The sequence below is a fragment of the Calonectris borealis genome, chromosome Z, assembly GCF_964195595.1.
Source record: "Calonectris borealis chromosome Z, bCalBor7.hap1.2, whole genome shotgun sequence".
NCBI lineage: Eukaryota > Metazoa > Chordata > Aves > Procellariiformes > Procellariidae > Calonectris > Calonectris borealis.
The window spans coordinates 55,320,088-55,336,202 of NC_134352.1; the positions used below are offsets into that span (position 1 = coordinate 55,320,088).

Here is a 16,115-nt window from a genome sequence, read left to right on the forward strand (position 1 = left end):
GTCTGTAAGTAGTAAATCACAGAGCCTTCCTTGCATATTGACACTCCAATTTACATAACAAGATAAAATAGGCTGCAACAGGAATAATCAAAAACATTCTGTATAAAACAACCTTTCTGCTAGCAAATTTTTGTGTTATTTCTAAAGTTGTGCCTTCAGCAAATACAAAAGGCATGCTTAGTTTTGAGTCCACGGACCTCCAAAGAACATATTTTTGAAAAATCATATCACCATTTAAAAACTCCTGTTCTTAGTATTTGTATATTCACTTCATTTGGCAGCACTATATGGATGCAAGGATTATGCTTTCCCTTTTGATAGTCCTTTTGATGATTTTTCATTAGAAGACCCGCCACTGTTTTCCATGGTTGACATTAAAATAGTCAGGAAAAAGTGCTGAAGACAAAACAGAATCTGATTCCCAGTGAAAAAGACTTGTGAAAGTATATTGATGAATAATCTGGACACAATTTGCTTGAGATCACAGCCGTAAATAATTTGGATGCATACTTTACCTCATCATTGTAATAAGCCCTTGCCTGAGGTGAAGAGATACACTAATACCAATAATAATACACATTTATCTGTACATAGGTAGGTTTTTTGTTGAGCACCCTCATTGATTTATATATTACAACACCACTATAGATATATATCACAATTTTTCCTAGTGCCCAGAAGCCATTCTTTGGTTGTTAAGTTTTGCGTTGTTTAGTATTTTTTTTAAACTTGAAGAAAGCAGCAAACACAGGTATTCACTGAGCATTTAGGCACAATTTCTAGAGGCTATATTAGTGAAAAACCAGACAATTTAAATTTTGTTTCCCTGAAATGAGGAGAAATAATAGTGTCCTTGTTTTATGTACAATGTTTTCAACTGCTAAATACCAGGAGAGGTTTTTTTCCTTGCTGACAAGATAATCTATTTGATTCCTGTAAAAATTTGCAAAGTGAGTATAATATTTCAGTTTGTATGATTCCCGTGTTCTACTTTCAAGCAAGGAAGTTAAAGCAACAGCAAACAAAAAAGTTCATTAGAAGTAAGATACATTGCTATGCCTAATGGTGAAGAGCAATGTAATTTCTGCATGAAAGAATAGCTAATAGCTAAGAAAAGCATAACAAGAAAACCAATAGTAAAAAAACTTCCAAAGGCTTAAAGATGTGATTAGATTAATTATCCAAAAGACAGAATATAAAACCCAGCATATACAAACATATGACAATCTCCTTTGTCTCAGGAGTAAGTTAAGAATTTCACAGAAAAAGATTCTTTAACAAAATATCTGATCTTTCCAAGTTTTGGCCCAATGAAAAACACAAAAGCACAATTTTTCTTTCTCTTCTGCAATCTGATTTTGATTTAAGCCACAGGAAATAAGCTAATAAACAGAATTTTTTCAAAAATGTTGGTGCTGAGTTTCAGGAAAGGACATGATAGTCTCATTCCTTCACACAACCTCTTAAATAGTAGCCACAAAAAATCCTGTTTCTCCATAGTTGGTGGGACTTTTTTCCTTTGACACTACCTAATACAGGTCAAGAAAATCACTAAGAAAAAATGGATTTTATAGGATTCCATGTCATCTATTACTATTGTATTTTTTTCAGATGAGCATGTGTTTTGTTTCTTACCATTCAAAATAATTGCTATTTAATAACTTCTTTTCTGTTCCAGAGAAAGTGTACACTAGGAAAGTTAAATGCTAAAGTCTGCACTGTTTTATATTAGATTGAAAGTATAAATTCTGCTTAAACAACCTACCTGGTTTTCATTAATATTTTGTAGGTATTTCTATTAATAACTAACATGAATACCGAGATGTCAGAAAAAAGTCTGTTTAGGACAGTTACACCACTATATTAAGTGCTATATAAACACAGAAGAAATAATCCAAAACTTCAGCTTATTTACCATTTAGTGCCATAAAAGAGAATATGGTGAAGAAAATCACATGCATTGTTTAACAACATAAGGGGACTCCAGCATCAGAGACAGATATATTAGAGAAATGTGGAAAAATTAAGGGGCTGAGCAAGTGGCCGTAATACACATATGAAGTGGGAATAGAAGAAAGTATTACGCAGAAAATCCTATTTGATCAGGGAATGATTTCCCAGCTCTGGATGCAAATTCCACTACCTAAAGACTTGTCCGAAACTAATAGTAGAAAACATTTGGGAAGAACAGCCCTATTTTTACTGGGCATGATTTTAACCCAGTAACTTTCAACTAATGATAACATTTTCCAAAGAAAGCCAAGAAAAGTATCTTAAGTTGCCTGTACAGATGGAGGTTTAATTTTGTTTGTTTTTCAAACCAAACTCATTTTCTTTAAAAATGTTTGAAGAAACGAAAACCACATGAAATGTACTGGTTTCACATGTTAATTCATTTTGGAAAACAAAAATCTTTAAAAGGCTTAACAGTTCTGTGGAAGTTTTAAACAGGGACACACAATTAGTTTCCCGTTTTAAGAATCACGAGCAGATTGAACACTCAGGACTGATTATTCTAGTTGGGAGGCATTACATTTTACTACACTCGGAAAAAAATCTTACTCTTTAGTAGTCTTGTCATTAAGACCAAGGATTCACTGACAACCTCTTGAAAGAACGACATATATTATACCGACATTACCTGGGTTTATTTCTTTCACTTCTAATGTATAAAGAAGATAAAAAGTTTGCAGCTTGCAAATTTTTAACTTGACTAACTTACCAGGCTATTTCCTTAATAAGATTACATTAAGTCCTTCTAGTTTGCTAGGAAACCAAATACAGTTTTAAAAGCCCAAGATAAATGGCAAGAGTCCTCTCTTAACTGAGATAGTAACAATTCATTCGAATAAAAGACATTAAACAAATTCTTCATGTGTCTCATGTAAAATTAGAAGTTCCTCCTCAGCACAGGCTAGAAATAAAAAGCCACAGTAATAACATGAATTTTCATGACACACCAATGTTACTTTGCCAAATGACAGAATAATTATAATTGGATATTGGCAAGACTCTGTTTGGCTGCGGAACAAAGAACTTACATATACACCATATCCTTTATCTCACTGTATCTGTGAGTATTTGCAAGATACTGTGATCTGGGTATTTGTAATACACTCCGGGTTAACAAAACAGAACTCAAAAGATTTGTTCTGGCTGTCAAAACAGTACATTCAACAATGACTCTAATGCAAAAATGTGTTAGGCATATCAAGTATCATTTCTCCCAGGTAATAGCATAAGGAAAAACCTTCAAGATGTAATAGTTTGCTCTGTATGGAAATATGATAGATGGAGCTATTGTAATACATAGTGTGGATCCTTTCTTCTGTTTTCTCTGGAAACATACTTTAATTCTGCAGTTCCATTTTTTAACAAATAAGGAAACAAATTCCTTACCACATTTTTGTTGATCTTGTGCCTGAAACATGTGATGTAGACAACATATGGCCAGTCATCAGGTTCCATCAGCACTCCTGCAGCATGGGCACAGGTAACATGGAATGAGGCTGGGCAGCGTCCATATGAACACTGAATGCAGGCACCAGAGATTTTCTTAATTCTCTGTCTGCAGAAGATACATTTCTGTAGAAGCAAAATAAACAGAACAGTTACCATACTAATCCAACTCCATTGACTTTTGCAAGTATCTCAAGGACTGAAAAGTTATTTGTGCTTCACTGATTACATTTTATACCTTGCAATATGCATGGCAAAAGAAAGAGCATTTATGAATTACAAGGCAACTTAGTCATATGATAATTAATAGATAGCATTTTTGCGTTTTTTACATTAATGTGAAGACGATCTGCTCTGGTCCTACAGTAAGAAAACTGACATATTGATAGCTATCTAAAAGCTTAATTTCAAATTCCATACACTCCTCTGAAAATTAACCTGCTCCTCCTAAAATGGGTAAATCGAAAAACCAATACATAATTCTGCAAAAAGTAACAGCAAGACTCAAAAATAAAGAGAATAGTCCCACAGAAATACAGGGCTAGACAGGACTTCCACATATCGTTTAACCTAGCCCCCTACTTTGAATCTGGACTAAATACATAGTCTTTGGGAGATGGCTAATCTAACACGTTCATGAAATGGTTTCTACAACATCCTCAAATAACCTGTTACAGTGGATAAATCTCCTCAAAGTTAGAAATGTTTTCTTTATCTCAAGCCTTTGCATAATTCCACAGCTGAAGGCTGTTTCTAAGCCTCTTTTCATTTTTTCTAATCTGGTTTTCATTGGTTGTGCATTTAATATAGTGGTGATTGAGTAGGCTGTATTTTGCCACTTCATATATTAAAACATCATATCAACAGCCTCACCAGTGTCAAGACATACCACTTTTTTTCCTTTTGCCAAAATGGAGACCACATCAAAATATTGTCACTATTTTGTAAGTCACATAAGTAAGTGGCCCATATGAAACAAATGAAGGGACATGAGCTAGGTTAACTAAGTCTGGGAAATAAGCTCTTCATACTAAAAAAGACAAAGTACAAGATGACCAGTGTCTTGCCACGAAAATACATTAACAAACACACTAGATAGAATAATTACTTTAGTAACTTCTATGGACAACTGCGTTATATCACATATGGGAACTATACTCTGATAACTCTCATAATGGCTAACAAAACTGCAAATGTTATCGATGATCACAAAATTATGTCAGCTATTCTAAAATACGGACATTTTATTTAGTGACACAAAACAGTGATTTCTATAATTTGAAAACACACTGCTGGAATAGTGATTATTTCCATTTGTTCTAAATTTGCTAGTCACTGATTTTGTCAAACACCCTTTTGTCTGCCTATAATTTAGATTTATTTTTATTGTATGGTTAATAATTCAAGTATTTCAGATTAACTCACATCAAATTCTTCTTCCCAGGTTACCAGAGAATTTTGTTCTATTGTTTATTAATTTCCCTATTCTGAAGAAAATCTGCAGAATTTTATTGTATAATTCAGCACTTACATAGTTTCAATAGCTTCTGGCACTCAGTTTGTGACTGAAATAATGCTTTTTGCAAGTGCTAGCCCTGTCAAGCTCATCAGCCATGCAGGGTTCTAGTTCACACATCATTCTGAATGTGAAAAACTCTTGAAGTTCTGCCTTCATATCCACGCTCTGAAAGCCAACAGCCTGCATGGCTTTGCACAAGCAGAAACAAGAGTAGCATCTGGCATCTGGAACTTAGTTAAAAATTTTACCTATCATTCACCAAAAGGACCAAAACTCAGCTCAGTCTGCTGTAGCAGCATCACGTCTGAAAGACTAGTAAGAGGTAAAGATGATTTCGCCATCAAAAGAAATGTTCCAGAGACTTCACTGATATGCTGATATCTCATTGTGCATTTGTATTCATGTGCATGAAGCCATTTTCAGATAAGCCAAGTAACTGTTTCTCGAGGGATCTTAAGGAATTTTTTCTGTATACATATTCAGAACCAAGTAAAATGGGAATTCCAAAAAGAATGCATCATTTTGAATGCTTTTTCACACAGATATGCGCACAAATTCACCAGTCAGCTTAACAAAAGAAAAAAGACTGAAGTACTTGTATGAGTATTAAAAAAAAAAACCAAAACCAAAAAACGGCTGTATGTTCTGACTAAAACATTCCAAAAATGCTGTTCAAACAAAATATAGAGAATGGGGGAAAGGGACAGAAAAGTAAAGTGCAGCTAAACTAGCAGTAACTGAAGAAAGTATGTTACAGCAGGAAATGTTGATCCCCTTAAATTATTGGCTGCACTTGTGCAAGGCAGCAAATATGCAAATGTTACAACGTGGCTGTAAGTTTCTTCAGCATCTTACTAAGGTATCATGAAAACTTGGGAGATGCAGAAATCTAAAACATTACATTAAATGAGTAATGCTTTAGAAAAAGATGCACTACAACTACATATATATATATGTACAATTGTTCCTCTACTTTAATATTTTAAGGCTTATCACCTTTCAGAAGTGGAAAAGCTGAGGAAAATAAAAGCAATACGAGGACAATGAGAGATGCTGGAAGGGAAGCTGGAAGTGCAGTCAGGAAAACTGGAAATGTAACACATTAAATGGGATGGCCAAATCCACAGAAATTAGAGCAAAACTTTATCCCTCCCTGTAAAAGAGACCGACTTTGCTGTTCCAGCATAGGTTAACTTAATAAGAATGTATTAGACAAACTGACATTTGTAAGAAAAGTTATTTCTCACAGTATTTTTCAGAGTTGCAACTTGAACGCACTGAAAAAATGAATTAAAAAAAAAAAGCTGTGAAATTACTATTGACTATATTCTTATTTCCGTCATGCTGGTGTAAAATTACTGTAATACTGATGAAGAGTGAAATTACTTCAGGTTTACTCTTATATAATAAGGAATACTGCTTGGCCATATGTAATTATGTGAATGCAGACTTCAATTCGCATGAAGAAAGGGAAAATACTTCCTGTGTTTTAACCATGAGATGAATCCATCTCACCGCCAAATTCAACGAAGGTAGTAGTTACATCAGTTAACTCCAAACACACATTAATCTTTTGTGCTATGCTCCTACACTCTTCAGGTATCAAAAAGATTACAATCGTGGATATGAACAGGGGAAAAAAGAGTTACTGTACATGCAGGGGGGAAAAAAAAAAATCTTATTTCTCCCTGTGCTTATGAAATAGCAGAAAAATTCTGAAAATCAGTCTTCTTTCATAAAGTACAAAACGAATCAAGGTTGACAAATAATGAAATGTTTCCTATGATTTGTAAGATGCTGTGTCCTTTGTACAAGTATAACACTGAAAGGGATGATGCAGATGTACCTCAGCTTTACAATGAGTCTCAAACAGGCATGAATTTTGAAAAGTACACATATGCACAAATAAAAGTCAAGTGTACAAGCAAATTCACAGCTTGCATAGCTGTATCAGGCAGCATGGCCCCATTCAGAGACATGAGAAAAAGCTCCTTCATCTTTGAAAATATCAGTCAAACAGTTAATCTACCATATTTGATTAATAAAATCAGAATACACAGAATAAAAGCAGAGTAAACTATTAAAATCTGCTTTGCATAGTCTTTTGGAACCTTAGCTAAGCTACATGCCAAGCTGTGTATTAGCTGTAAGTAGTAAATTGAACTGTGCTGTGTCTGATCCATACTGGCAATTCTTTCCCTCCCCAGCTTCTAACTAATAATGTATTTCTCATACTCTCACTTGGGGCTTTACAGCATATGAATTTAAATGAACTTTTTCATCTTTTTTTTCCCACGTTAATATTATTTTTATAGTATGGTGATACATGAAAAAAAAAGGATGACATAAATCTGAAAAAAAAAAAAAATCATTGGAAGTGAACAAAGGAAAAAGGCATCAAAATTGTGAGAGGAGAGAAGGAATCACCGGTTGTGAAGACTGAGGTTTCACTCTCCCTCCCAGCCTTGCCTGAAGTCTGACTTTTGCAAGTTTGTTAAATGAAGCAATTGTATAGAATGGAACCAATCCTGAACCACTCCCGCAAAGGATAGAATCCAAATGCCTCTCTGTCTGGGCGAACCTTGTATTTAGGTGTGTAAGCATCTACTTGTGAAATTAACAAGCTTGCCATACTATGAACACATTTACTTAAATACAATCATGCTAATTGAATGCCCAACTGACCATTTTTCAGTAACCTGAAACTACAGCTGTTCCTACCAGCTACAGCAAATTCAACATCCTAGATAGCTAGGAAGAATGTCATTTTGACTTAATGCTTGCTAGATATTAGTGCAAAGCAGAGACAATAGGGGAAGTAGCTGAGGATCAATCTTAATCAGAGATTCAGATGCATAATGAATTGGAGATAAATAAAATTGTTTATATAACTGGAGATTAAGAATATAGGACAGAAAAATGTAGTGCAATTTTCTAGATGGTGAAGTGACCTCCTTTTGCCACGCAAATGAAAAATATTCTGCTGCAAATGGATTTCATAATCAGGGAATAGCTCTTTAATATTAATAGGTCACGAATATATAAACAGAATGAATTTTAAAGAACGAGTCTGAGGAAACTGGATGCCAGTATTTTGCAGAAGAAAGCCCACTTTCATAATAATTTTTATGTATCCTTATATAAAGAATTTGATACTGCTTCCCTCAAAAAGAGTCATATTTACAAAGCAAAATTCCAGTCCCTAACTGGATCATGAATTAAACACAGTAACATTGCTTTCTGATGCAAGGATTTATGAAAATAAGCACAAGCTGAGGTTGCGGCAGAAAGCCAGAGCTGGATTTTAGGAAACAATTTGGAGTATTGATTTCTTCCAAAAGTATTTCTATGCCTTGGCAAGAAGAACGACTTATGTGAAGAAGCTCCCTATAGTAAGGCATTATATTCTACAAAAAGAAGCTATTTCAAGAAAGCCTCTAAAAATTATTAGATTTCCAAATATTACTAAAAATCAACCCATATGAGCTCTTCTTTTACTGTCACAGACGGTTATTAATTACTAGTCAGTAACTGAAGTTTATATTCTCATCCTCTTTTATATATTTGGCATTTTTGGCCTTCTAAGTATCATCGGAAATAAACACTAAGACAGAGACACCATTGTGAAGTTCAGGAAACTAATGAAAAATCATGGGTAATTTTTTTTTCCTATAAGATCTGCTTTAGCAACTCTGCATTTTGTAGTGAATCTGCTTTGCTTCAGAATTTATATTACCAGACAAGCAATATTGCTGTTGTGTATGATCATACTCTAGATATGAAATGTTGGTCCTACTGTAACCAATAGTAAAATACCCATAGATTTGAACAGAGCAAAGATTTCACAGAGAATATTGACAGAAGGAGCTTCACCAGCTTATCAACTGTTATAACTTGAGACATACAGTATAAAATGCACAGTGAAACTAATCTTTTCTTTCTCCAATCCAAAGCTGTAACATGGATTAGAAGTGAGAAAAGATTACGGTCTAGTCATACTGCAAGAGTTGGTAGCAAGGTAGTGGCACAAAGATTTGTTAACGATGCACAAGGCAATCAGAAGATACATAGTATGAAGACATTTGACACATTATCTGCAGATCAGTGAGCACATGTTGTCTGCACAACCATCTTTCAGAATACAAAGTCAGCACTTAATTTTGGCAGAGAGCATAGTGTGTTTCTATGGAAACAAGCTCATTACTTTTTTTCATTTTATGTTTCCTTTTATTCCTGATTAATCTAAACCAAGCTGAATATTTCAGCTATGAAACTGACAGAGCTTAGAATCAGAACATGTGAAGAAAAAGAGTTTCTTAGATCATCTATTCCACTTCTTTGTTCAGCATGTTTAGACAATTATATAAAATTAACTAAGAATGTTGTTAGATAAAGTATCAAGAGAATATTTTGCATCCCTCTGGTATTTCAAACATAACAACAAGTACCTCAGGGGGGAAAAAACCCCAATACTTGTAGAAAATGATTTGTAATTTCCTACTAATCAGTAAGTCTTCCTATAGGATGGAGCCTTGGCTAATTAAAGATGGCAAACATTATCTAGATGTAGGTGAAATTCCATTAGTCATATATTCCAGCAGAGAAGTAAACGTAACACTTACGCATCAGTAGCAATTAGAAACGGTAGTCTTATTTTCTAATAACTCTGAAATAATGTAGTTTTGGTCTACTCTCAATGAGTGTACCTGCAAGTCATGTTGTTTAATTTTGAAATAAACATGAAAAGATCTTGAAATGGCACCAAATATACATATTGGTATAATACACAATTTTAAGAGCTCATAAAATATTATCAGGACTTGCCAAAATTATGTATAAATACAGTATACATCTACTATTTCAGTGAAACTGCTACAGTACCAATAGCTTTTTAATTCATAGGAAAGGAAAGACAAATATACAGTGTAGAGTTACAAAAAAACCTTAGCTCTTCTGAAGCACAGATTATGTGACTGTAATGGAAGAGTACTTACATTGTAGGTTAAAAGAGAAAGAAAAACAGTCAAAGAAAACAAAACACTTGGTGAAGAAGTTCTTATTTTAAAAAGTGCCTGAAAGTGTTTATGCTCCTGCGAGACACTATGTAATCTCCTTAACTGGTAAAAGGTGAGTGTTGCGAGGCAAAAAGGAAGAAACAAAAGACCTTGTTAGAGCTCCAACTGTTGTCTGCACAGTGGTACTCACTACCACAATACCTACGATTATGCCATAACTAGGGAAGTAAACTGCTGTGTATTTATTCTCAGTATTCTTCAAGTCCTCAATATTTGTAATTAGATTTCAACACCAAATACTGCAGTTAAGTCCCTACTTCGGGCTACAGCAGTACCGTTAGTGTTCTGCTGTCCAAGAGACACCAAAAGTAGTTGTGTATCTACAGACCTAATCCTACCCTAGACATCTACTGATAAAAATACTGTATACACATATCTCTGCTATCTCCTCAAAGTCTTATCAATAAATACTAAAAGGAAAATATTCAATCACCAACATCTTTTTTAAAAAGAAGAATCACTATGTATATAATGAATATGCTGCTAGCACATAGTCATTGAACACAAGAATACCGCCCTACTTCCTTCCAGATTCATATACACCAGGTGACTGAGAATTTAGTCATCCTAACAATTCTTTTGCATAGTTCATATCTAACTCCTTTCTGAAATATTAATATGTGACTGTGAGCCTTCACTTTATGAGGAGTCTCTCATTATTTTAGCCTAACTCTAGTTTTTATGTATTCATACATACTTTTTCAAATGCTTTTTTATTACAGGACAAAACAAATCTTTTTGCCAGACAACATTTCTTAGCTTCGAAATGTTGCATGTCTTCTTTTGGATTTTTTCCCCATGGTTTTCACCTTTTAGCTTCTACATTGTACCATATAAACAATTAAACACACAGACTTTAAAAGTGTAATTTTATAGAAGCATCATGCCTGTATTCAGTGCATCTTTCAGGCACCCTGAAATGAACAAGAAGAAATGATTGATATGAGTATTGGAAGGGCAAAATTCCAGGAAGATAAATATGGGAGGCTGGAAAGAATCTTCTTTTCTTTGTTCGACAGGAAGAAGGCTTTTTTTTTAAAACCTTGCTTCGGATTTGCATAGAGTAGTTTGAATAGATTTGCCATTTACACAAAGGCTAAAATACCTGACAAGCTGTGAAAGGCCATTTAGGCTGAAAAGGTGATGAGGCATCAATTCACTGCCTCACTGCTGCAGCCTCCACCAGATATGGTGGTTAGGGGTCCCAATATTGTATTGTAACTGCACTCTTTCCAGCCGATTCCCATAAGCATTACAGGAAATTAAAGGCAATCGTCATCTTCAGATTCTTTTCCGCACTCCAGTCATTCAGTCACAACCACATATTTCTTAACCCAAGTACATAGTGCAGAGACAAAACACTTGTGCAAAATGAGAGCTAAACTATCTCTGTAGAGTCAAAGAATAACAGAGGTTGGAGGGGACCTCCAGAGGTCATGTAGTCCAACATGTTGCCAAAGCAGACCTAAATCAGGTTGCACGAGGCCTGTCCAGCTGAGTTTTGAACATCTCCAATGACAAAGATCCCTCAACTTTGCTAGGCACCTGTTCAAGCGTTTGACCACCAGCTTTCATAGTAAGGAAACCCTTTCTTTACACAACACTGGAATTTACCGTGTTCTGATTTGTGTTCTTTGCCCCTCAAGCTATTACCATGCACCTCCAGAAAAAATCCGCCTCCATCTTCCCTTTATCCTCTGATTACCTAGTTATAAATAGCAGTGAGATCTCTGCAAAAAGGTGTCTCTTTCCCAGGCTGAACAGACCCACTTTCTTCAGTCTCTCCACATACGTCCTGTGCTCCAGCCCTGACTATCTCAGTGGCCTTTCATTGGACTTGCTCCCATATGTCAATAATTAGGAGACCAGATGCAGTCTTACAAATACCAAATAAAAGGGAAGGATGGATCAATTCCCTGGGCCTGCCGGCTACAGTCTTACAAATCAAGCCCAGGATGCAGGTGGCCCTCTTTGCTGCAAAGGCATACTGCTGATTCATGTTTAACTTCTCCACCATGATCCCCAGGTCCTTTTCTGCAAAGCCAATCAAGATAAATTCTAGTGGCAGACTTCATATTACTCAGATTTCAAAAGAGACAGATCCCCAACTAAAACAGAGCATGACTGCACGAAGTAATTAGAGAAGACATCTAGAATTTGCCAACTCAGAAAAGTCCTTAACAGACAATGAATAGAGAACTTTAAGAGACTGCATGGCCATTTCAGGCTCCACTCCTTCATGAGTTGTCATTTAATGCAAAGCACTGCTCTGAAAAGTAGTATCGTTATTTATACTTAGTACAGAGAAGATTACTGTTTCTGTATAATTTATTTTATAATAATTGCTTTAAAATACTTCATATGAATACATACACAGAGAGAATTTAACATTTTAATAAGAGAGCAGTTAAAATTAGAAGACTTGAGATGCAGCACTGAAAGGATTATATTCTTAGTAATATCCTGCAAGCAATTTACTGAAATGAAAAAAGGCAAAGACGATCTTTATCAAAATAAAGGTACCGCCATCTCTTATCTAATTAACTTTCTATCCTTCTGAGAATGGCTAGTCGGTAAGGTAAACCAATACACTAAAAAGGTATTTCCACACACACCTCCAAAGAAAACAAAATTAGTAAAGTTGGATGTGGATTTGAGCAACCTGGTCTAGTGGAAGGTGTCCCTGCCCATGGCAGGGGGGTTGGAATTAGATGATCTTTAAGGTCTCTTCCAACCCAAACCCTTCTATGATTCTATGATTTAAGACATGCATGTTCAAATGTTTAGAAACAAGAATCTTGTCAAGCTCAAACAGAAACCTCTGACGACAATAGAAGCACACATATCAAAATTTCATCTACCTACTAGCATGACAGTAATGTGCTGCTTTGCGTCTTAAAAGATTAGAAAATGGGAACGGACTTCAGTGTATGTCCTCTGGGCAAGAAGGGGTCATGGCCAATTATGTAGGTGAATGCACTTTGCCTCTGGGAAGGAAAATATTGTGCATGTGAAGTACACTGAACGAGGACACAGCTGCTTGTCAAGTTCTTCTCTGTTGAAGGGAAGCTATTGTGGACAGAATACACTATTAGAAAAGAAGGATAAGTAAAACCACTTAGTGCGGTTATGCCACTGGCCAGGAACTATCTGGCACCCGTACAGTAAATCGAGCAAATGTGATTCATGCTATTTCCAGGTGCTTACAATAGCATATAAACAACTGCATAAGTCAAAAATGGAAATAAAGAGCTATTCCAGGGTGGAGGGGTATGGGGTATTTGGGGGGGGGTTTGAGGATGGTTTTTTGGTTTGTTTGTTTTTTTTTTTTAATTTTAGGAAGGGGTCAAGGCACACAGGATTTAAACATGCTCTGCCCCACAGAAATTTTTTTTTTCAGTTCTGAAAAAGGTTGGGGGACTGCACAGCTTACAAAGAAAGATTATTTCTGAAGCTTTCAGCCAGAGTTGATGGTAACATTATACCTAACCAGAAAATAGTGTCATTTGAACAGGCAAAAGTGATAAGGCAGTACAGAAAAGTTATGACATTCTTTAAGACATATTAAAATGCATTAAGTATAAGAAGTTTAAAAAATTCCACAATCTAAAATGAATCAGTTTGTAGTATCTCAAAAACAGTAAGTTATTTCTAAATGTTTCCCTCATTTCTAAGTCCTGTACTAACTTCACTAAGTAAATATTTAGAATAATCTGATCCCACTGCAGAAAAGGGTGAGCAGCTTCTTGGAGTAGTTAGCTGTTATAAAAATTTACTAAACCATTGCTCCCTCTAAATTGAAACATATTAGCTCTTAATATACTTACTTAAAATGGTTGTCGGCAAAAATGCAGAAGCAAAAATCGAAATTATAACATGTTTAAAATGAGTTGGTTTTTTCTCCACCTTTTATTTTCTCCTGTTGCTTTCCCTCAAAAGGTAAAAAAATAAAAGAACAATATGATGGTTTTATCTTGGGCAGGTAAGCAAATGACCTTTTGCTTTAAAAAATCTCATAAAATATCATCTTTCTTGCATAAATTCAAAAGTATGTGGATGTCTGCACAGTTGCAAAACGTTCCAAGTTTGCCATGGAAACAACATTCTTATTTCAAAATAATACAACTGCTCACTGCAGACTATTGGCATGAAAGCTCCCAATCCAAGCTCATTGACAGCTTGTGGAGTGGACAGATGAGGCATGGAAAATATTTTAAATTAGTTCATTTATCTTGCTCAGACATGGGAAAGGACTGAGAATTTTTCTTGTTTACAGAAAAAAGCAGAGGGAAAGAAATAAAAAGGAGGAGGAAGGGGAGAAGGGGCAAAAGGCAGGGGTAAAGGCGAGTAAAAAAGGGGAGGAAAAGAAAAAACGAAAAGGAGCGGATAAAAGCAGGAAAAACGGGGAAGGGGGAAGAGGGGAAAGTAGGAAAGGGAGGGAAAGGGGAGGAAAGTTTGGGAAAGGGGAAAGACAGCACCTTTTAATATGAATTATTACCAGTTAAGCTAAATTTCCCACACAGTGCATTTTTTGTTCACTAGAATACATACACTGCAAGACTAGCTAAGCTAGCAGATGTTTTTAACTGGTTTTGATTTTATCTGCATAGTTTTCAGAAAATAAACACGGGTTTTTATTACTGCATTAAACACATGCAGATTTAAATTGTTTTTTCCTAAGGACTCAGACTATAAATATTTTTCAAACATGAACCATAATTCCCCTCACATACCTCAGAAATTATGCCATACACATCAAAGATGAAGAATACAACAGATTAAGTATTTAGTTAATGCAGAGTGTCTTATTGCCATGGATGTTATTGGAGCCCAAGACATAGCAAGGGAGATGGCTCAAAGGACAGAGTAACGTACTGCAAGTCAGATGACTAATTTTGTTCCTGAGATTCCAATGGCTCCTAAGAATATGATTCTGACAAACTTAAACAGAGATAGGTTTCCTGTTCCTGCTTTACAGTTAGATCGCTCTATGGTTACACCTAGAAAGGCAGCTTAGCACTGTACGAAACTCATATGAGGACCAAATATACCCGACATGTACACGTCAAACTTCCGTGAGAAGCTCACACCCGAATCTTGCCACAAATCACGGAGTGTATGGAAATTTACTCAAGAGCATGGAATTTTTTTATATCAGAACAATCAGCAAACATTACAAAGGTCTGTAATTACTGATTGTTCTTGCCGTGTCAGTTCTAATTCCATATATAGAGAGGTTTTGAATCCTATTTACTTGTTGGAATAAGTAAATAATATCTTATTATCCTTTTAGAATAACATCTTATTATTCTAAAAGCAAAAGGAAAAGTGAAACAATGCAATTCAAGAGAGAGAATGTGAATAAAAAGAAATGTGTGTCTTAGTTATTTTCAACAGAACTACCACCTATGAATAACATTCAGTTATGTTTTGTACAGCTACTTCCTGTATGCAACTCAGATTTTGCTTCATATGGAAATATATATGTTTAATTTTTATATTTTTAATTTATTCAGTATGTCTTCCTCTTTACCCAGCTTTTCAGGCACAGTGATTAGATTTGAAGAAGGTTAGACTTTTCTGCACATTTTTATCGTTGACATTTTTCATTTTCTAATTTCCCACTCCGGGAAACGCTTCACATCCTTGATGGATATGAATTGATTTGTTTAGTGTTAGTATTTAGCAAGGACTGCTATTGAAGGGCAAACTGTACTCTCTTCCACTGTGATGCCCAGTCCAATAAAAACATATTACAAAAAGAAAATTTTTAAAAGTCTGTTTTACCTGTCCAGTGTGTGGACTGACCCATCTATTTGGTCTAAGTGGATCCATCTAGCGTGCAAACTGTTTCGTTCGATTTTAAAATACCATTTTCGGCATCCCTTCCATCTGGTTGCATACTTTTCTTTCCCAAAAAGCATCATCTCTCACTGTAAACAGAACTTCATTAAATTATGAAGCCCTGGCCTATGGGCCCATGGGCCCAGTTGTCCACGGTATGATTTTGAGAGCTTCTTTTCTTCTGTTTTGGTATCACAAAACTTTTTTCAGTCACAGGG

The 16,115-nt window shown here is 35.3% G+C and overlaps 1 protein-coding gene across 5 annotated transcripts in view; it reads right to left on the minus strand.

Moving 5' to 3' along the window:
- The window catches only part of KDM4C (lysine demethylase 4C), a 295,696-nt gene that overhangs the window by 29,759 nt on the left and 249,822 nt on the right, over positions 1-16,115 (minus strand). For all 5 annotated transcript variants that reach the window (XM_075136779.1, XM_075136780.1, XM_075136777.1 and 2 more), the window contains one exon: positions 3,400-3,585. In XM_075136779.1, coding sequence (XP_074992880.1) covers positions 3,400-3,585 — 186 coding nt within the window. The remainder of the gene's footprint in view (positions 1-3,399; positions 3,586-16,115) is intronic.